Source organism: Panthera leo, chromosome C1 (assembly GCF_018350215.1).
Source record: "Panthera leo isolate Ple1 chromosome C1, P.leo_Ple1_pat1.1, whole genome shotgun sequence".
In the NCBI taxonomy this organism is placed as follows: Eukaryota; Metazoa; Chordata; class Mammalia; order Carnivora; family Felidae; genus Panthera; species Panthera leo.
The window spans coordinates 41,932,902-41,957,214 of NC_056686.1; the positions used below are offsets into that span (position 1 = coordinate 41,932,902).

Consider the following 24,313-nt stretch of genomic DNA (forward strand, 5'->3'; position numbering starts at 1 on the left):
TCTTCATTCTCCACAACACTACCAATAGTAAAGTTTAATATTTAGAGATTTACCTCCTAGAAATTAGTAAACTAGTTTTTTCAGGGCACAATTCAAGTAGTTTTACAAATATCACCTAAGTACATAGAATTAATTCTCCTCCCAAAGTGAGTGATTAATCCATTTGATATAAATTATGATGGGATTATCCTTTCATATTTAGTGTCAGCCAGTAACAGCTACCACTTCAAACAAGCTGTACCTTAACTGGATTGGATATCTTTCCATATTAATTCCTGTAGATTACACAGTTAAAAAACAAATTCTACATTTTCAAAACCTAATCGTCCAATTCAGTTCTGATGTCCAACTTGAAATTTCAATGGCAACTGAGAGACGTGAAAGAAGCTATGTTCATCAGCAAATAAAAATGTGCATAAGCTAAATATAACAGACTTAGATTTGATCAGGACTGTATATACTAGCAAATATAATGGAAAATGTAATCTTATATAACAGATCTTTCATAATATACATTCATTCCATTATAAATCAACTCTATCATTTCCTAAAATATTTGGCCACAAAACTCTCGATTCTTCATCCCCATGCCCAAAACCTATTCCTTCTCCTATTTTTGCCATCTCAGTTAAACAGTACCACCCAACTACTCAGGTAAAAGCTTTGAAACTGTCCTTGACACCTTTTTTTTCCTTCGTATCTAACATGTAAGGCTTCAGCAAGTCTTATTAGTTCTACATTCAAAATATGTCCTAAATTTGACCCCCTTTCATTGACTCTTTCAGATGTTATTATGTCTCATCTGAATGTATACAACAGCTTTCTAAATGTTCCACTTGCTTCTATTCTTATGGACCCATACTCTATTCTCTCAGATCATACCACTTAAGTGTTAAAACCTTCCAGAAGCTTCTCATTAGACACTCAAAATTCAAAGTCCTTCTACCAACATCTATAAGGCCCTAATGACTCAATCTCTAGACTACGTCTCAGACCTCATCTTTCTATTACAGTCTACCTCACAACTCCACTCCAGACACACTGACTTCCTGCATGGCCTTCAAGCATACCAAACATAATTCAACCTTGGAGTATTTGTACTTGCTACTCTTTCTCTCTAGAATGTTCTCTCCTTAGACATTCATATAACTTGCTCCCTCATATTATTCATGGCTCTCTTCAAATGTGACTTTATCAGAGAACTACCATAATAGTAGAGAGAACTACTCCATCACTATCCTTTCAACTCCTGTACTTCAATAGCATTTATTATTTCCTGATATTAAATTGTATACCTGTTTGTTAGTTGACTCTGTCTACTCCTCTTAATATAAGTTTTATGAAAGCAGGTTTCACCTTTTGTATTGGTACTATATTCCCAGCACCTGTTTTAGTACCTAACCATAACATTCAATGAACACTTTTAAAATAAACGAAACTCTGATTGGGTGGCTATAATAACAAAAACAATCAATTTTTAACATATGACATACCATCATATTCTTTTTGAATAAACTTTTCCAAGCCAATTAAAATTTGCTCCCTGTTGTGTTGTTCAGAAAAGGGTGGTGATAACTCATCTAAAAAAAGAAAAAGGAAAAAAGTAAGGAAAATAGAATCTGAAAAAGTCAGCAATTTTTTATCCTAAACTCTTTACTTAAAATTTCATTATTTGTGGGGCGCCTGGGTGGCTCAGTCAGTTAAGCGTCTGACTTCGGCTCATCATGATCTCATGGTCTGTGGGTTCGAGCCCCGCATCGGGCTCTGTGTTGACAGCTCAGAGCATGTAGCCTGCTTCAGATTCTGTGACTCGCTCTCTCTCTCTGCCCCTGCCCTGCTCATGCTCACTCACTTGCTCTCTCTCAAAAATAAACAAAACATTAAAAAAAAATTTTTTTAATTTCATTATTTGTTAACTTCTCTGACTTTAAAATCGTAAATATTACTAGGGAAGGAAGGGGCAGAGGGAGAACAGAAAAATATTTTTTATAGGTCTATGTACATTTCACATGATCATTTCTCTATGAAATATCTGCAAAATATATTTACTTCTACAAATTATTTAATATTGTTTTCTGCAGACATTCTGCTCGCTCCCAAAAAATGCTTGTTTTTCCTACCTGTTAAATCAATACTCATCTTGTTATGCGAGGTACCTGACCCATTCAAACCTAGCAGTTCCCTCAAATACATGGTCAAGATCTTTTCTATAAACTCCTTTGCCCAACCACAGCCTTCAATGACTTCTCCTTAAATTAATTTCCTTAGTTCTCCAAAGCACTTGCCAATTTGTACTAAACATTTAATTTTCTAGGTATTCCATTTATGTTCACATTATTTTTCCACATAAGACCAAATATTCTTAAGAGTACTCTTTTTCCGGGGCACCTGGGTGGCTCAGTCAGTTAAGCATCCGACTTCGGGTCAGGTCATGAACTCACAGCTTGTGGGTTCGAGCCCTGTGTCAGGCTCTGTGCTGACAGCTCGGAGCCTGGAGCCTGCTTTGGATTCTGTGTCTCCCTCTCTCTCTGTTCCTCCCCCGCTTGCACTCTGTCTCTCTCTCTCTCTCTCTCTCTCTCAAAAATAAATAAAGATTAAAAAAAAATTCCAATACCAATTAAAAAAAAATAAAAAGAGTAATCATTTTTCTTTTCTATCTCCTCCTCTAGACTCATCCCCAAGAGTTAATACAGTAATAGGAACAAAGGAGTAATTTACTATAATGATTTAAACTAATATTCAACTTTTGAAAAACAAATGTAGCATCTGTGGTTGCAAGCTGAATACAGGCATACCTCATTTTATTACACTTTGCTTTACTGCCCTTTGCAGATACTGTGATTTTCACAAAATGAAGTTCTGTGGCAACCCTACACTGAGCAAGAAATATCAAGCACCTTTTCTCCAACAGCACTTGCTCACTTCATGTCTGTGTCACATTTTGGTAATTCTCACGACATTTCTTTTTTTTTCTTTTTTTTTTGTTCCTATCTTTGTTTTTTTGTTTTTTACTTTTATTTTTTTTCAATATATGAAATTTATTGTCAGATTGGTTTCCATACAACACCCAGTGCTCATCCCAAAAGGTGCCCTCCTTAATACCCATCACCCACCTTCCCCTCCCTCCCACCCCCCATCAATCTCACAACATTTCAAACTTTTTCATTATTATATGTTATGATTACCTATGTTCAGTGACCTTTGATACTACCATTGTAATTGTCTTGGGGTGCCATAAACTGTACCCACATAAGATGACAAACTTAATAAATTTTGTGTGTGTTCTGGATGCTCCACTGACCACCCATTTCCCCCACCTCTCTCCCTCTCCTTAGGGCTCTCCATTTTCTGAGACAACATGCTACTGAAATTAGACCAGTCAATAACCTTATTATGGCCTCTAAGTGTTCAAATGAAAAAAAGTATCACATGTCTCTCACTTTAACTCAAAAGCTAGAAATAATAAAGCTTGTAAGGAAGGCATGTCAGAAGTCAAGATAGGCTGAGCGCTAGGCTCTTGCACCAAACAGCCAAGTTGTGAATACGAAGGAAAAGTTCTTGAAGGAAATTAAAAGTGGTACTCCAGTGAACACACGAATGATAAGAGAGTGAAACAGCCTTATTACTGACATGGAGAAAGTATAAGTGGGTCTGAATAGATCAAACCAGCCACAACATTCGCTTAAGCCAAAGCCTAATCCAGAGCAAGTTTCTAATTCTCTTCAATTCTATGAAGGCTGAGGTGAGGAAGCTGCAAAACAAAAAGCTTGAAGCTAGCAGAGGTTCACGAGGTTTAAGAAAAGCAGCAATTTGAACAAAATACAGCATCCTTTCTTGATAAAAACCCTCAAGAAAGTAGGGATAGAAGGAACATACCTCAACATCATAAAGGCCATATACGAAAGACTCACAGCTAATATCATCCTCAATGGGGAAAAACTGAGAGCTTTCCCCCTAAGGTCAGGAACACGACAGGGATGTCCACTCTCACCACTGTTGTTCAACATAGTGCTGGAAATCCTAGCCTCAGCAATCAGACAACAAAAAGAAATAAAAGGTATCCAAATCAGCAAGGAAGAAGTCAACTTTCACTCTCTGCAGATGACATGATACTCTACATGGAAAACCTGAAAGACTCCACCAAAAAACTGCTAAAACTGATACATGAATTCAGCAAAGTGGCAGGATATAAAATCAATTAACAGAAATCAATTGCATTTCTATACACCAATAATGAAGCAGCAAAAAAAGAGAAATCAAGGAAGCGATCCCATTTACAATTGCACCAAAACCCATAAAATACCTAGGAATATACCTAACCAAAGAGGTAAAAGATATGTATGATGAAAACAATAGAAAGCTTATGAAAGAAACTGAAGATGACACAAAGAAATGGAAAAATATTCCATGCTCATGGATCAAAAGAATAAATATTGTTAAAATGTCAATACTACCCAAAGCAATCTACACATTCGATGCAATCCCCATCAAAATAACATCAGCATTCTTCACAGAGCTAGAACAAACAATTCTAAAAGTTGTATGGAACCAACAAAAGGCCCTAAATGGCCAAAGTCCTGTTGAAAAAGAAAACCAAAGCTGGAGGCATCACAATTACAGACTTCAAGCTATATTACAAAGCTGTTATCATCAAGACAGTATGGTACTGGTGAAAAAACAGACACACAAATCAAGGAAATAATAGAGAACCCAGAAATGGGCCCACAAACGTATGGCCAACTAATCTTCACAAAGCAGGAAAGAATAACCAATGGAAAAAAGATAACCTCTTCAGCAAATGGTGTTGGGAAAACTGGACAGTGACATGCAGGAGAATGAACTTACACCATACACAAAAACAAACTAAAAATGAACGAAAGACCTAAATGTAAGATAGGAAACCATCAAAATCCTAGAGGAGAAAACAGGCAACAACCCCTTTGACCTCGACCACAGCAACTTCTTACTAGGCATGTCTCTGGAAGCTAGGGAAACAAAAGCAAAAATGAACTATTGGGACCTCATCAAGTTTATAAAAACCTTCAACACAGCAAAAGAACATTCAACAAAACTAAAAGGCACCGACAGAATGGGAGAAGATAATTGCAAATGACTTCTCATATAAAGGGTTAGTATCCAAAATTTATAAAGAACTTATCAAACTCAACACCCAAAAACAAATAATCCAGTGAAGGAATGGGCAAAAGACATGAACACTTTTTCAAAGAAGACATCCAGATGGCTAACAGACACATGAAAAGATGTTCAATATCACTCATCATCAGGGAAACAGAAATCAAAACCACAATGAGATACCACCTCACACTTGTGAGAATGGCTAAAATTAACAATTCAGGAAACAAAAGATGTTGGCAAGGATGCGGAGAAAGGGGAACACTTTTATACTGTGGGTGGGAATGCAAACTAGTGCAGCCACTCTGAAAAATAGTATGGAGGTTCCTCAAAAAATTAAAAATAAAGCTACCCTATGACCAAGCACCAGTAGGTATTTATCCAAAAGATACAAAAATGCTGATTCAAAGGGCACAGACACCCCAATGTTTGTAGCAATACTATTAACGATAGCCAAATTATAGAAAAAGCGCCCAAATGTCCACTGACTGATGAATGGATAAAGATGTGCAGTGTGTATGTAAGTTTGGGTCAGTTCGTGGGGTCGAGCCCCACGTCAGGCTCTATGCTGACCTCTCAGAGCCTTGAGCTTGTTTTGGATTCTGTGTCTCCCTCCCTCTCTCCCCTCCCCCACTCATACTCTCTCTCTCTCTCTCTCTCTCTCTCTCTCTCAAAAATAAACATTAAAAAAAAGTGAAAACAAAAGAGATGAGTATAAGGGAAAGAAAAATAAGATAAAAACAGAGAGGGAGGCAAACCACAAGAGACTCCTAAACACAGAGAACAAACTGAGAGTCTCTGGAGGGGTGCTGGGTGGGGGGTAGGGGGGATGGGCTAAATAGGTGATGGGCATTAAGGAGGGCACTTGTTGGGATGAGCACTGGGTGTTACATATGTAAGTGATGAAGCATTAAATTCTACTCCTGAAACCATTATTATACTATATGTTACCTAACTTGGATGTAAATAAAATTTTTTAAAAAGAGAAGAGAGGAAGCCATTTGAGTAACATAAAAGTGCAAGATGAAGCAACAAGTGATCCACTATATCTAGCTGAGATCATTAATGAAGGTGGCCACACTAAACAATGCAGACAAAACAGCCTTATAATGGAAGAAGATACCATCTAGGTACTTTCATAGCTAGGACTTTCATAGCTAGACAGGAAAAGTCAATGCCTGCCTTCAAAGCTTCAAGGGACAGGCTATCTTGTTAGGGGCTGATGTAGCTGGAGTCCTGAAGTTGGAACCAATGTTCATTTACCACTCTAAAAATCCTAGAGTTTAAGAATTATGTAATCTACTATGCCTGTGTTTTATAAATGAACAAAGCCTGGATGACAGCAAAACTGTTTGTAACATGATTTACTGAATATTTTAAGTCCACTGTTGAGACATAATGCAGAAAAAAAAAATTGCTTTCAACATGTTCCATTGACAATGCACCTGGGCACTCAAGAGCTCTGGCAGAGATCTACAGTAAGATTAATGTTTTCATGCCTGCTAAGCCAACATCCATTTATTCCACAATCCATAGATCAGGAGTCATTTAAACTTTCAAGTCTTATCATTTAAGAAATCCATTTTGTGGGGCACCTGGGTGGCTCAGTCATTTAAATGTCATGATATCACAGTTTGTGAGTTCAGCACAGAGCTTGCATGGGATTTTCTCCCCACCCCACCCCCCCACCCCCCCCCCCCCCCCCCCGCCTCTGTGCCTCCCCTGCTCACTCTCTCTTTCTCTCAAAATAAATTTAAAAACTTAAAAAAAGAAATCCATTCTGTAAGTTTATAGCTGCCATAGTGATTCCTCTTTTAGAGCTGTACAAAATAAACTGAAAATCTTCTGGGAAAGGAATCACTATTCTAGACGCCATTAAGAGCATCTGTGATTCATGGGAAGAAATCAAAATAGAAACCTAAACAGGAGGAGTCTGAAAGAAGTTGATTCCAACCCTCATGGGTGACTCTGAGGGGTTCAAGACTTCAGTGAAGGAAGTAACTAAAGATGTGGTGCAGAGAGCAAGAGAACTAGAATAAGAAATGGAGCCTGAAGATGTGACTGAATTGCTGCAATCTCATGATATAACTTGAATGGATGAGGAGCTGCTTCTAACGGAAGCGCAATAAAGTGGCTTACTGAGATAGATTCTCTGAACTCCTGAAGATGCTGCAAAGATTGTCGAAATGACAACAAAGGATTTAGAATATGACATAACTTTGTTGATAAAGTTGATAAACTTAAGTTGATAAAACTGACTCCAACTTTGAAAGAAGTTCTACTATGGATAAAACAGCTACCTAAGGGCACCTAGGTGGCTCAGTTGGCTAAGTGTCTGACTTTAGCTCAGGTCATGATCTCATGGTTCATGGGTTTGGGGCCCACATTGGGCTTTATGTTGACAGCACAGAGCCTACTTGGGATTCTCTCTCTCCCTTTTCGCTCTCTGCCCCTCTCCCCACAAATAAACATTTTAAAAAATAGCTATCTAACAGCATCACATACTACAGAGAAATCATTCATAACAGGAAGAGTTAATGTAGCAAACTTCATTGCTGTCTTATTTTAGAAATTGTCATAGCCACCCTGATCAGTCAGCAGCCATTAACACTGAGACAAGACCCTCTACAAAAAGACTATGATTCACTGAAAGCTCAGATGATGGTTAGCATTTTTTAGCAATAAGGCATTTTTTAATCAAGGTATATACATTGTTCTTCTTTAGACACAATGCTATTGGACACTTAATAGATGACAGAGTAGTGTAAACATAACTTTTATATGCAGTGGGAAACAAAAAAATTCACTTAATTCACTTTACTGTGGTACTCACTTCATTGTGGTGGTCTGGAACCCAACCCACAATATCTCTGAGGTATACCTATAGCTGAATTACAGGTGATTTTTTTATTATTATTAAAGTGGTAAAACTATTCTGTATGACACCATAATGGTAAATACAGGATACAATGCACTTGTCAAAATCCATAGAACTTTGCAGTACAAAGAGTGAACTTTACAGTAGGCAAATTTTAAAAATATCGTCTAGGTGGTTGGGGACTAGGATGGAATGCAGGCTGTGACAAAAAGAATCTACATGTGTAAGACAATTTCACTCAAAGTGAAACACACACTTCACTGTAAGACTAAGGGCAAAAGGGACTATGCATAAGTACTATAGTTGATAAAAGTTATTTCCCATAGGGGTATTAGATAATAGTTCTGATAATGTTATACATGTGTACTTAAATGTAACAACTGAATAAATGGGTAGCAGATGATGGGGCCAGTTTTTTCACTGTTGGAGTGGGAAATTTACAGATAAGCAGAAAGAAGAGACTTGAATGAGCCATGTGGTAATGTATTCAAGTTGGAGACATCAGTACAAAAGTCATGTTTAACTTAATATAAGATGGTCACATATAGAAATTTTTATAGATACAAGCATATATTTAAGTTAGTGCATATACATAATTTTCTCACTCAGAGAGGGCCTAGAAGCAACAACAGCCCACAACAGCAAGCACGCTAGCATCCAGATCTTGGTTTCTAACACCATTCTCCAATAAAAGGAACCAAGGATCTTTGGAGACATATCTAATTCTAGGACTGGGGCAGAAAACATACATGATGAGCCTGGAGCATCTTGTAGTACCAGAAAGTAAGGAAGTGCTAAAAAAAAATAAATAAAAAATAAAACGAACAAGCAAACAAAAAAACTCCCACACACTGATGGGAGTATAAGTCACAGGAACCAACTGAAAGAATTCCCAATGGCCAAATCTGGAACAATTTGAGCAAAAGAAAAAGTAGTATTAGATAATAACCCAAAGTATAAAATATCCATGAGCTCATATAAATATATATAAATGAATAAATAAATAAAAACAAATGTACTGTATTGTATCTTAATAAAGCTGTGGGGGAAAAATGTGCCACAAACCAGCTATTCAATGCCTTGGTATTACCTAAGAGAAATCAAAATGTACATCCATTCCCAGACCTGCACATAGATATACAGAGCAAATTTATTTATAATAATCAAAACTTAGAAATGAGCCAAATTTGTATCAACAGGTGGATGGTAAACAAATTGTGGCTCTTCCACATAATGGAACACAACTCAGCAATAAAAATGAATAAACTAGGGGCGCCTGGGTGGCTCGGTCGGTTAAGCATCCGACTTCGGCTCAGGTCATGATCTCATGGTCCGTGAGTTCGAGCCCCGCGTCGGGCTCTGTGCTGACAGCTCGGAGCCTGGAGCCTGTTTCGGATTCTGTGTCTCCCTCTCTCTGACCCTCCCCCATTCATGCTCTGTCTCTGTCTCAAAAATAAATAAACGTTAAAAAAAAAAAAATTAAAAAAAAAAATGAATAAACTACTTACACACATAACATGGATGAATCTCAAAATAATTATGCTAAATGAAAGAGGCCAGGACCCCAACTCAGAAAAAGAGTACATTCTAGGTGATTCTATTTATATTAGAACTCTAGAGAATGCAAACTAATGGATAGCGATTAAAAGCAGGTAAGTGGCAGAGGGTGGGATAGGAAATAAGTGGGAGATATTACAATGGGGAACTAAATGTTATTGCATCAGAAATTTTAACTTATCTGGGCACAGAAAATAATTTAAAAAAATATTTGTTGCGTGAAGGTTTATCCCAGGTTCACCATAAGTGTTTGTTGAATAAAATTATGTAAGGCATTTCCCAAAATATCTTTATAGCCTTTTCTCCCTCAATTATCTTTCTTATACTCTACCAAACCTAAGCCAATTATTCTCCCAAAGAAATTATACACCCTACACTTTTGTGTATAATCTCCTAGATCTGAAAAAGGAGTTCAAGGTCCAACTCAAATGCCACATCATTAATTCCAATCCCTGTGTTCTACCCCAGTTAAAATACTGTTTGCCCTGCATTTTGTTTCCTACTACTACAGCATATAATACATTCTGCTCCCAATTATGGCAATTTTTATACATATCATACTTCCATCTAGAGCAGAACGGTGCAAGAGCAATACAGTGATGGAAATGTTGCCTATCTGGCCTGTCCAATTCAGCAGCCACCAGCCACATGTAACTACTCACTACTCGGGTTGTGGCTACTAAAAATGAGGAATTTGATTTTTAATTTTAATTAATTTCAATTTAAATAGTGGCTACCATATTAGACATCACAGATCCAGAGTCTAAGCTCTTTAAAAGCAACACACAATTACAAGAAACATAATGCCAATAAACTCCTATCTTTCAGTACTCACTCTAAATGTCAATGGACTAAATGCTCCAAACAAAGACATAGGGTAACAGAATGGATAAGAAAACAAGATCCATCTATATGCTGTTTACAAGAGACCCACTTTAGACCTAAAGACACCTTCAGATTCAAAGTAAGGGGATGGAGAACCATCTAACGTGTTAGTGGTCAACAAAAGAAAGCCGGAGTAGCCATACTTACATCAGACAATCTAGACTTTAAAATAAAGACTGTATCAAGAGATGAAGAAGGGTATTATATCATAATTAAGAGGCCTATCCACCAAGAAGACCTAACAATTGTAAATAGTTATGCTCCAAATGTGAAGCACCCAAATATATAAATCAATTAATCATAAACATAAAGAAACTCATTGATAATAATACCATAATATTAGAGGACTTCAACACGCTACTTACAGCAATGGACAGATCATCTCAACAGAAAATCAACAAGGAAACAATGGCTTTGAATGATACACTGGACCAGATGGACTTAACAGATACATTCAAAACATTTCAGCCTAAAGCAGCAGAATATATATTCTTCTCCAGTGCACATGGAACATTCTCTAAAATACATCACATACTGGCACACAAATCAGCCCTCAACAAGTACAAAAAGATCAAGATCATACCGTGATTTTCAGACCACAATGCTATGGAACTCAAAATCAACCACAAGAAAAAACTGGGGAGGTAGCAAATACTTGGGAGACTAAAGAACAGCCTACTAAAGAATGAATGGGCTAACCAAGAAGTTAAAGAGGAAATTTAAAACTACATGGAAGCCAATGAAAATGATAACACTACAGCCCAAAACCTCTGGGATGCAGCAAAGGTGGCCATAAGAGGGAAGTATATAGCCATCCAGGCCTTCCTAAAGAAGGAAGAAAGATCTCAGATACACAACCTAACCTCATGCCTTAAAGAGCCGGAAAAAGAACAGCATATAAAACCCCAAACCAGCAGAAGACAGGAAATAATAAAGATTAGAGCAGAAATCAATGCTATCAAAACCAAAAAAGCAGTAGAACAGAGCAATGATACCAGAAGCTGGTTCTTTGAAAGAATTAACAAAATTGACAAACCCCTAGCCAGTTTGATCAAAAAGAAAAAGGAAAGGACCCAAATAAATAAAATCAAGAAAGAAAGAAGAGAGATCACAACCAACACAGCAGAAATACAAACAATAATAAGAGAATGTTATAAGCAATTATATGTCAATAAAATGCGCAATCTGGAAGAAATGGACAAATTCCTAGAAATATATAAACTACCAAAACTGAAACAGGGAGAAATAGAAAATTTGAACAGACCCATAACCAGTAAAGAAAGTGAATTAGTAATCGAAACTCTCCCAAAAAACAAGAGTTCAGGGCCAAATGGCTTTCCAGGGAAATTCTATCAAACATTTAAGGAAGAGTTAACACCTATCCTCGAAGCTGTTCCAAAAAATAGAAATGGAAGGAAAACTTCTAAACTCTTTCTCTGAAATCAGCACTACCTCAATTCCAAAACCAGACAAAGACCCCTCTAAAAAGGAGAACTATAGACCAATTTCCCTAATGAACATGGACGCAAAAATCCTAAGATAGCAGCCAACTGGATCCAACAATACATTAAAAAAATTATTCACCACGACCATGTGGGATTTATACCTGGGATGCAGGGCTGGATCAATATCTGCAAAACAATCAATGTGATTCATCACATCAATAAAAAGAAAGGACAAGAACCACATGATCCTCTCAACAGATGCACAGAAAGCATTTGACAAAATACAGCATCCTTTCTTGATAAAAACCCTCAAGAAAGTAGGGATAGAAGGATCATACCTCGAGATCATAAAAGCCATATATGAAAGACCCAATGCTAATATCATCCTCAATGGGGAAAAACTGAGAGCTTTCCCCCCTCAGGTCAGGGAGAAGACAGGGATGTCCACTCTTACCACCATTATTCAACATAGTATTGGAGGCTTAGCCTCAGCAATCAGAGAACACAAAGAAATAAAAGGCATCCAAATTGGCCAGGAGAACGTCAAACTTTCACTCTTCGCAGATGACATGATACTCCATATGGAAAACCCAAAAGACTCCAAAAAACTGCTAGAACGGATCCATGAATTCAGCAAAGTCACAAGATATAAAATCAATGCACAGAAATCGGTTGCATTCCTATAGATGAACAATGAAGCAAAAGAAAGAGAAATCAAGGAATTGATCCCATTTACAATTGCAACAAAAACCATAAAATACCTAAGAATAAATCTAACCAAAGAGGTGAAAAATCTATACACTGAAAACTATAGAAAGACCCCAAATAGCCAAAGTAATCTTGAAAAATAAAACCAAAGCTGGAGGTATCACAATCCCAGAGTTCAAGCTATATTACAAAGCTATAATCATCAAGACAGTATGGTACTGGCACAAGAAAAGACACTGAGATCAATGGAACAGAGAACCCAGAAATGGATCCACAAATGTATGGCCAACTAATCTTTGACAAAGCAGGAAAGAATATCCAATGGAATAAAGACAGTCTCTTCAGCAAGTAGTGCTGGAAAACTGGACAGCGACATGCAGAAAAATGAATCTGGACCGCTTTCTTATGTCATACACAAAAATAAATTCAAAATGGATGAAAGACTTATATAGAAGACAGGAAACCATCAAAATCCTCGAGAAGAAAGCAGGCAAAAACCTCTTTGACCTTGGCCGCAGCAACTTCTTATTCAACACGTCTCCAGAGGCAAGGGAAACAAAAGCACAAATGAGCTACTGGGACCTCATCAAAATAAAAAGCTTCTGCACAGAGAAGGAAACAATCAGCAAAACTAAAAGGCAACCGATGGAATGGGAGGAGATATTTGCAAACGACATATCAGATAAAGGGTTAGTATCCAAAATCTATAAACAACTTATCAAACTCAACACCCAAAAACAAATAATCCAGTGAAGAAACGGGCAAAAGACATGAATGACACTTCTCCAAAGAAGACATCCAGATGGTCTCCTGACACATGAGAAAATGCTCAACATCACTCATCATCAGGGAAATACAAATCAAAACCACAAGATACCACCTCACACCTGTCAGAATGGCTAACATTAACAACTCAGGCAACAACAGATGTTGGCGAGGATGCAGAGAAAGAGGATCTCTTTTGCACTGCTGGTGGGAATGCAAACTGGTGCAGCCACTGTGGAAACAATTATGGAGGTTCCTCAAAAAATCAAAAATGGAACTACCCTATAACCCAGCAATTGCACTACTAGGTATTTATCCAAGGGATACAGGTATGCTGTTTCAAATGGGCACATGCACGCCAACGTTTATAGCAGCACTATCAATAATAGCCAAAGTATGGAAAGAGTGCAAATGTCCATCGATGGGTGAATGGATAAAGAAGATGTGGTATATATATACAATAGAATATTACTCAGCAATCAGAAAGAATGAAATCTTGCCATTTGCAACTCTGTGGATGGAACTAGAGCATATTATGCTAAGCAATATTAGTCAGAGAAAGACAAGTATCATATGACTTCACTCATGAGGACTTTAAGACACAGAACAGATGAATATAAGGGAAGGGAAGCAAAAATAATACAGAAACAGGGAGGGGGACAAAACATAAGAGACTCTTAAATATGGAGAACAAAGAGAGGGTTGCTGGAGGGGTTGTGGGAGGGGGGATGGGCTAAATGGGTAAGGAGCATTAAGGAATCTACTCCTGAAATCATTGTTGCAGTATATGCTAACTTGGATGTAAGTTAAAAAAATAAATTAAATAAAAATTAAAATAAATAAATAAAAGCCATAATGGACTCTGTATTACCTTTGGCATTTACCACAGTGCTGTGCATTTAATAGGCATTTAATAAATATCTGTTGTTGGGTATCTAAACTATTAAATAACCTGTACCAAAACAAAACGTAATAAGCAAACTGTTTTTAAATAAGAAAATAAATATTCAAAATCTAACAAAGAATCTATTCACAATAGCTCTAATAATAAAAGACTTACCAAAACATCTTTTACATACTAAATCAAGTATTTCCCGAAATCGATTTGTCATTGGTGGTAGAGGTTTTAGATCAATTTTCCTGAAATCCTCTGGACAATCATTTTTTGAATGGCCATCTTTTTTGCAGATGCTGCATACTATCGTTGGTGGCTATACAAACGTAAAAAAAAAAAAAATTATCTAATAAACTATTGAGGGACTTCATCACCACTTAGAAAGCAGGTCCAAAAAGACTCTTCTATGTAACTCAATTCTGATAACCTGTGCTTTCAGGAGGTTAAAAAAAAAAGCATATAAATAAAATGCAGTATTAAATGTAAAAAACACATTTTTGACCAAACACTTTAATGTTTCTTCCCCACTAAAATGGTATTTATCAAGATGAGATTTACCCAAATACGTAAGATACAGAAAATACCTGAAGAGGTAATACATATGGGTTAATGCAAACATTTTGGTCAGCTCCCAAAATGAAATCTGTGCATTAATTTTAACCTACTAAAATCTTTAACAACGTAAACTATAAAGAAATTTCATGGGTTTTTTTTATGTTTATTTAATTTTGAGAGAGAGAGACAGAGAGCAAGTGAAGGAGGGGCAGAGAGAGGGAGACACAGAATCAAAGCAGGCTCCAGGCTCTGAGGTGTCAGCACAGAGCCTGACACGGGGCTCAAATTCACGGACTGCGAGATCATGACCTGAGCTGAAGTCAGACACTTAACTGTCTGAGCCACCCAGACGCCCTGATTATAAAGAAATTTCAAAAAAAGGAAGGAAGAAAAGAAAAGAAAGGAAAGAAAAGAAAAGAAAAGAGAGAAGAGAAAAGAGAAAAGAAAAGAAAGAAGAAAAGAAAGGAAAAGAAGAAATAAGAAGAAGCGAAAGAATGGAAGGAAAGGAAGAAAGGAAGAAATAAATTTGAAGTGGCAGTTTTCATTTCACTCCAAACACTTTCTATCTTCATAGTCAATTGTAAAACCCTCCACTTGGCTAGTTGGTTCAATTTATTACATTAGCATGGTACTCAAGAAACCAAACTGTAGGGCTGACCTCTAAAAATAACTTTGCTTCATACAAGGAATAACTCTTATGCAATAGCCACAAAGTTAACTGCAAACCCTATACCACCATTTAAAATGTATTCCAGGGGCGCCTGGGTGGCTCAGTCAGTTGAGCGTCCGACTTCGGCTCAGGTCACGATCTCGCGTATGTGGGTTCGAGCCCCGTGTCGGGCTCTGTGCTGACTGCTCAGAGCCGGGAGCCTGTTTCAGATTCTGTGTCTCCCACTCTCTCTGACCCTCCCCCGTTCATGCTCTGTCTCTCTCTGTCTCAAAAATGAATAAATGTTAAAATAAATAAATAAATAAATAAATAAAATAAAATAAAATAAAATAAAATAAAATAAAATAAAATAAAATAAAATAAATAAAATAAAATAAAATAAAATGTATTCCAATGGTGGGGCACCTGAATGGCTCAGTCAGTTAGGCATCCAACTCTTGGTTTCGACTCAGTTCATGATGTCACAATTTTGGGAGCTCAAGCCCCACACTGGGATCTGGGCTGGTGTGGAAGCCTGCTTGGGATTCTCTCTCTTCCGCTCTCTCTGCCCCTCCCCCACTCACTGTTTCAATCTCTCTCAAAATAAACTTAAAATTTTTTTAAATAATAAAAAAATAAAATAAAATAAAATTAAATTAAATAAGATGTATTCCAATGGACTATCAGACAGGTAGTTAAAACAGTAAAAATGTATCCCAACTACTTGAACAAAACACATAGTGAAGGAAGGGCACCACTCCTTTCTTTATTGTAATATGCCTAGATTTCAAAGAGCTTCCTCCTCCAGGACTAGCCATGACCTCTGATGCAAATTACATACAAAAACCTCTACTTGTGGCAATGCTGTGCTATAGGCTAATTAACAGTACCACGGGAATTTTTCTTAGCTTTCAAAACTTCTTTTTAAAAGATTTATCAGAAAATACTAGAAAAATGTTACATGTATCTAGAAAAAAAATTAATTGGATAAATAGTTATCTTAAAATAACTGGGTGGCTCAGTCGGTTAAGCATATGACTTCGGCTCAGGTAATGATCTCACTGCTCATGAGTTCAAGCCCCGCATAGGACTCTGTGCTGACAGCTCCGAGCCTAGATAGATCCTGTTTCCAATTATGTGTCGCCCTCTCTCTCTGCCCCTCCCCTGCTCACATTGTCTTTCTCAAAAATGAAATAAAATGTTAAAATAAATAAACATTAAAGAAAAAAGATAAGTTTCCAAGGGGTATAAAGAAGTATATGGGGCGCCTGGGTGGCTCAGTCAGTTAAGCATCTGATTTCAGCTTAGGTCATTATCTCAAGGTTCACGAGTTCAAACCCCGCGTTGGGCTCTGTGCTGAGAGCTCAGTCTGGAGCCTGCTTCTGATTTTATGTCATCCTCTGTCTCTGCCCCTCCCTCATTCATGTTCGGTCTTTCTCTCTGTCGGTCGGTCTCTCTCTCTCTCCCTCTCTCTCAAAAAAAAAAATTTTAAAAATTTACAAAAAAAAGCGCATACACTGCAGTTATATAATTCAGAGGGTTTTCTAAAAACCTGCCATTTAATCTATCCTTTATACAGTCCATATGTCCTAAACACCGCAACCTAAAAAAAAAAAATGCAATATATGTATTCTTACAAAGAATAAAGAAGCACAGCTTAGTAATTAGGTTAAAAAATTTTAAGCTTGTCAATAAATAATTATTGATAAAACAATAAAACTGGGTAACTTTCTAGATTTTTTCAAAAACATTTTTCTTCGTTTACACATGACCTATATAATCATGTTTTCATCTTGGGTGCTGATATTTCAATTATGTACCCTGCAATTGAAGCAATGTGACTTAGCTAAACCTTTCTTTTATTAACAAAGTAGTCACTGCTTATTTTCTGTTATTGGGTATTTTATTTTCTATAATTTATCAAGTTGAAGTTCAGACTATCCCACTTGAACAGTAGAAAAGTTAAGACTCCATTAGTTTATAAAGGATATGCCAATATCCAAAGGAAAGCTCAAAGGCAGAGACAGAATCTCAATTCTTCACGCTTTTGGTTCCTGATCTTAGTTTCTGCTCAACTATCTTCATTAAATTTATATTCTATGTGGCTCAGTTGGTTATGCGTCTGACTCTGGGTCTCGGCTTAGGTCACGATCTCATGGTTCGTGAATTCAGGCCGCGTGAATTCAGGCTCTGTGCTGACATCGTGGAGTCTGCTTGAAATTGTCTCCATCTTTATCTGCCCCTCCCCTGCTTGCTCTCTGTATCTTTCTCAAAATAAATAAAAATTTAAAAAAGTTTTTTTTAAATTTATATTCACCCACCCCATAGGGGTAAAAAACCACCTTTAAAGTGGAATACTATCAGAATTTACAAACCTTATAATCTTCTTTGTGGAAGATAAAGTAAACATGTACATAGAAAATTAACAAAATTTAAAATATTTGCTGCTTTTGCCAAACTGATCTTTATAAAATGCCTGATGAATCCTTTCATATATGAGAAAGTTAAGCAAACCAACTAGTAATAGAGTACTGAAACCTTTTGAGGTTTTACATACATTCTTTAAAGACAACTACAGAAAAAAATATAAAAAGGAAAAGTGAAAATATACACCAAAATATCAATGGAAAATAACAGTCTACCATCATAGAAGCTATTTTTACATTTCTGAATCTAAAAACTATAAATACAGTCCTACAACAACCACAAAATCTTACAGACTGTTTACAAACAGTATCCTACCTTGCCAGAGGTTAAAATAAACTTATCAAACACATAATATAATTCCTGGGTGGGGTGGTTATCATCATCATTAAAGTCAGAAGCATCTTCTGTAGCTTTGCAGTTGCAGGAGGTAGCAGATGTGTCAGTGCTCACAATCTGATGTGAACTCTCTGTTTCTATATTTGACTGGCAGTCTGTACCAGAAGATTCATCTGGGTCAGGGGATTTATAACCAATGCAATTACACTGGCTGAGTTCCTTTTTTAGACAGGTTTCTGACAGTGCTAAATCATCTTGTTTCTTAATTGATTTTGGCTCTAATTCACTGCCTCCACTGGTAGAAAGAGATGAAGATTCCTGTCCAAGTTCAGCCAAATCTAGCTCATTTACCAACAAACTGTCATCTTCAGTAATACATCTCTGTGATGTACATTCCATTTCATCGTATTTATCAGGTTGACCTCTTTCTGCATTTATTTTTTCTGTGCTTTCTCCATGTAGAATGCAACAATTGGATGCCATATTGTCAGACTTCACTGGTTTCTTATTGCTTATTTTCCCCTTCTCTTTTTTCATGGAATCCACTGTAGATTTATTTCCACCCTTCCTCTGAGGACAGGCAAAATACCGATAAGCTGCCCTGAATCTCTCCACAACGTATTCATAAACAAGCTGGCTGTTTAAGCTCCGTGCAACATTCCTCTTAACTGAAAATGGATCTAGTAAAAAAAGAAATGGTCAGTAACTAAGTATCCATCAATGAACTACAATTCCAAGCTTACCCAAACAGATTGAAACTGCTATATTCTCAGCACAGTACATTCTCCCAAAGCTTTTTTAACCTAAGGTCAAAGTGAGAGTTCCTACAAACTGAGTAGGAAAAATACAAGAGCAACATCTTTTCCTTTCTTCTGTCATAAAATAAAAAGTTAAAAGGAAAAGAGAGAAAAGAATAAGGTTAATTAATGAGAGAATGGCCAAAGGGACCAACTCAATAATTACACAATTTTTTTTTTAATTTATTTAAGTACTCACTACAACCAACATGGGGCTCAAACTCACAACCCCGAGATTAAGAATTACATACTGTTGCAGACACCACGGTAATTACAAAATTACAATGATAAAACTGGCAGAAAAAGCCATGCCATTTATACCTTCCTGAACTGTTACTGAATAAAATTTTCCAAACCTCTAGGACCCATTAATAATTTTTATCTCTTATCATAATATTCTTTAGCGACATGCTCCTTGCAACTTAAATAAATGATAACCTAAAATTCTTAAAGCTTCAAGTTAAAAAATACGGATTTTGGGGAGCCTGAGTGGCTCAGTCAGTTAAGCCTCCAACTCTTAGATTTCAGCTCAGGTCCTGATCTCTGTGAGATTGAGCCCCGTAGAGGCTGGGCATGTAGCCTGCTTAAGATTCTCTCTCTTGCTCTGCCCTTCCCCTGCTCATGGCCGCTCACTCTCTCTAAAAAAAACAAAAAGGAAATACTGATTTTAACATTTACCTTCAATGAGTTCAAAAAATTAAAGAAAGGAAAAATTGAAAAGTAGGAAGAAAGAGACCAAAGAAAGTAAAAATTAAACCAAAAGTTAAATTTTAATCCAGTCTAAAATGAGTATATATCAACCACATTTTCATTATTATTAAGAAAATATAAAAGACTTCTAAATGTTTATGGGTTTTTGGATTTTATAAACCTAAAATACAAATATGCCCCAGGAGAAAAGAATAAATGGATGACAGCCAAAAGACAATGCACATTTTCTCCACTACTGAAGATCATTAAGTAAAAGGATTAATAGGACAGGCTTCAGATTGTTAACAGGTTTGGGCATCTGTGACTTTTTGCTGTTATCTAAATCCACAGGCTGTTCTCTACACTCAAAGGCCTTTCCTGGCCTTTTTGCTCCTTGTAGAAGAAGAAAAAGACAAGAGAAAACAAATTATGATAGTTATAGCTCATTGATTTACTGTATGTAAGTGTACAAGATGTGAGTAACTGAGTGTATAAGAATATTTGTGGGTTTAGGGGTGCCTGGGTGGCTCAGTTGGTTAAAGCATCTAACTCTTGATTTTGGCTCAGGTCATGATCTCCTGGTTCATGAGATCAAGCCCCGCGGCGTCAGGCTCTGCACTTACAGAGTAGAGCCTGCTTGGGATTCTCTCTCTCCTCACTCTTCCCCTCCCGTGCTTGCTCTCTCTTTCTCAAAAACAAATAATATATTAATATCATTAACATTTTTTAATACATTTTTAAAAAATTATTTGTGGGTTGGGGTGCCTGGGTGGCTCAATTGGTTAAGCTTCCAACTTTGGCTCAGGTCATGATCCTGCAGTTCATGTGTTTGAGTCCCATGTTGGGCTCTGTGCTGACAGCTCAGAGCCTGGAGCCTGCTTCGGATTCTGTGTCTGTCTCTTTCTGCCCCTTCCCCACGCATGATCTGCCTCTCTCTCTCTCTCAAAAATAGAAAAAACATTAAAATTTTTAAAAAAATATTTATGGGTCTAGAGAAGGCCAAAAGAGGACTGAGGGAACAGAAAAATATGTAGTCTAAGCAAACTAAAATGATGGACAGAAATTCAATTTCCTATCTATAAAAGTGAGTGAAATGCTGCATGATATAAATTTTCTAAAAACCACTCTATCAATTTGCATCCCTAAAGATCTTAATATTCTTGGGATTTAGTATGAAACTTTTTGTCAACATCAATTTTTTTTTCTTCAAATCAATCTTTTTTTTTTTTTAATCTTTAACCATATTTAAGCTGAGGTGCTTTTTTTTATGTTTTTGAAGTATAACTGACATACAATGTTACATTATAGTTTAGGTGTACAACATAGTGATTCAACAATTCTGTAGTTAATGCTATGCTCACCAGAAGTATAGCTACCATCTGTCACCCTACAATGCTATTACAACACCACTGGCTGTATTCTGTATATATACTCCAATGACTTACACATTCCATAGAGATGAGGTTAGAGGACAATGAAAACCTGTATTTTAAAGTTATACTTTAACATAATTTTATGACAGAATCTTATAGGAATAAGATTGTTCTGAATAACTATTCTATGTGTCTATATTTTTGAAGTTTTTCATAACTAAAAAATAAACATAAAGGTATGTAATAAGCTAATAATCCTAACCAATATAGTATTTATAGATTGGAAACCTTAAAGTAAGTATTAATCCTATAAAACTATCATGGACTTGATAAAGAATTTATCTAAAATATATAATGACAACCTAGTGGTATATATAATGCTATAAAGCCAAGGGATGTAATTTATAGCACTGTATTAGAAACAGATGATAAATAGCACACAAAAACATATTCTCTAAAGGAAATATAACGTATCATCTCACCTTCAATGGCTATTCGTCTTTTAGGCCAGTTTTTGTTTTCTCTTGTTAAAATATCTTGTATCCGTACACATATGACATATTCTTCCAAAGCAAAATCCAGTGTGTAAAATTTTAGCAGCTCTAACCATAATTGTCCCAGGGATACCTGATTTGGTGTTCCCAATGTTAAAGGAGACTAGAAAAGAAAAAATACTTTTCATTTAAGCTTCACAAAACGATAGAATGACTGAATTTTCAGTGTGAAAAGACCTAAGAGATTAACTTTACAAAAACTGAGGCATAAAGAAGTAACTTGCCAAAAAGCAGTTTGTGGCCCAGCTGGGAACACAGTCCTAGTTTACCGACTCCTAGAATTTTATGTTCTTCCCAATAAACCAGTGATTCTCAACCTTGGCTGCAAATCAGAATCACATTGGGACCATTACAGTATACTAAATACCTGAGCTTCAAACCATTCCTACCTCCCATACCATTCCCAAGATTCTGATTTAACTGACCTTGGCTACATACTAGGCCCTGGGATTTTTAAAGCCTCCTAAGTGATTCATGTGCATCCAAGGTTGCAAATCACTGCACAGCAAATACTAAACTATTATAGGTCCTTATTGCAGCAGTTACTTTAAATATCTAAGTAAATGCCCTGGGCTTTCAAAAGCTAATTCCTTCATTCGGCAAACTTTATTTAGAACCTACTATGTCCTGTGCCGAGGATATAAAAAAATAATGAGAGCTCACGATTAAACATAATGGTCACCATGCATCATTCACTCCTTTAAATGCTGCAAATACAGTAGCTATTAATTCTAACAATTCTATGAAGTAGATACTACAGGGCAAGGATTTGACTCAGGACCACCTGGCTACTGAATTTGTTGCTAATCACTACACCTACCATACTGCCACTCAAATAAGGTGAGGTTCTCCCTTCACAGATTATTAGAAGAGGAAGAGACAATTTAACAATTACAGTAAAGACTCTGTGCTAAAATGGGCCTCTAAATCGGGGGCGGGGGGGTGGGGTAGTTAACAAAAGAGGTAATACCTGAATTCTAAAGGAATTAGCTAGATGAAGACTGGCTAAAAGTGACCACTAAGGAGCATAAAGACATGAAACAGTCATTCACTCATTCAATTCTACAACTATTCATTGAGTACCTACTATGTGCCAGGCACTTGGGATATATCCGTGAAAAAAAAAAACAACATCCTTGCCTTAGTATATCTTACTTTCTAAGGAAAGAAGATAACAAACAACAACTTAATAGGTACATTACATAGCAAGTTACAAAAAGGAAAAGTGCTGTGGAAGTAAGAAAAAGTCGAGTAGGTTTAGTAAAAAGGGGATGGGAGTATGGAGCAGGACATGGTTTCAGTGAAACAGAGTGGTCAGGATAGTCTTGCTCAGAAGGTATCATTTGAAGAAGAGGGAAAAGTGTTCTAGGAATAGGGAACAGATAGACCAAACACACTAAATAGAAGTGACTAGCTTTAAAAAGAAAACCATGAAAGCTAATGTGGTAAAGAAGGGAAGAAGGGAAGAAGAGAAGAGGAAAACAAAGAGCTACTAAGTTAAAGAGTCAGCTTTTATTCTAAATTAAATGAGGAGTGACTGAAGGGTTCTGAGAGTGGAGAGGAGGAAGGACATGATAAGACTTAAGTTTTTGAAGAACCATTCTGCCAAGAAGTGGTCAAATTCTGAAAATATTTTGAAGCAGAAATGACAGGATTTCCTGACAGACTTGATATGGGGTATAAAAGAGAGAAGTAAAGGATGATTCCAAGGCTTCTGACTAACTGAAAGGATGCAGTGCCATCAACTGAGATGCAAAAACTGTATGTGGAGCAAGAGGAAGACCAGGAGTCCAGTTTCAGGCATGTTAAGTTTAAGACATCTGTTAGGAGGGAGCCTGGGTAGCTCAGTTGGTTAAGGGTCCGACTCTTGATTTTGGCTCAGGTCATTATCTCACACTTCATGAGATCCAGCCCCATGTCGGGGCTCTGCTGGCAGTGTGGTGCCTGCTTGTGATTCCCTCTCTCCCACTCTCTCTGCCCCTCTCCTGCTCATGCACGTACATGCAGGCTCTCTCTAAATAAATAAATAAATAAATAAATAAATAAATAAATAAATAAATAAACAAACAAACATTAAAAAAGTAAAATAAAAAAAAAAGACATCTCTTAGACATCTAAGTAGAGAAAGTATATAGGCAGTTGGAGATACAACTATAGAGTTCAGGAGAGAGGTTTGGCCAAAGATTTAAATTTGGGAGTATCATACAGATGGTATGTAAAATGCATGCAACTGAATGAGATCACCAACAGAGTGCAGATAGAGAAGAAAAGCAGTGAGAAGGGAGGATCGAGGACTGAGCCCTGGAGCATGCCACCATTGGGAGACTAGAGAGAAAGGGAGAAGACAAAGACAGCAAAGGAGACTGAGAAGGAATAATCTGCCATGGGTGTGCTACCCTGAAAGTTAAGACATTTTTCAGAAGGGGCACCTGGGTGGCTCAGTCGGTTAAGCATCTGACTTCAGCTCAGATCATGATCTCTCAGTCTGTGGGTTTGAGCCCCACATTAGGCTCTGTGCTGACAGCTCAGAGTCTGAAGCCTGCTTCGGATCCTATATCTCCCTCTCCCTCTGCCTCACCTCTGGCTCATGCTCTCTCTTCATCTTTCAAAATTGAATAAAAGCTAAAAAAAAAAAATAAAAAATAAAAAAAATTCTTTTTTTCAGA

General features: G+C 36.9%; 1 protein-coding gene across 4 annotated transcripts in view; it reads right to left on the minus strand.

Annotated features, from left to right (window-relative positions):
• Positions 1-24,313, minus strand: part of TUT4 (terminal uridylyl transferase 4) — a 109,480-nt gene that overhangs the window by 33,399 nt on the left and 51,768 nt on the right. For all 4 annotated transcript variants that reach the window (XM_042951303.1, XM_042951306.1, XM_042951305.1 and 1 more), the window contains exons 13-16: positions 21,576-21,750; positions 18,213-18,913; positions 14,432-14,582; positions 1,494-1,580 (exon numbers count right to left, since the gene is read on the minus strand). In XM_042951303.1, coding sequence (XP_042807237.1) covers positions 1,494-1,580; positions 14,432-14,582; positions 18,213-18,913; positions 21,576-21,750 — 1,114 coding nt within the window. The remainder of the gene's footprint in view (positions 1-1,493; positions 1,581-14,431; positions 14,583-18,212; positions 18,914-21,575; positions 21,751-24,313) is intronic.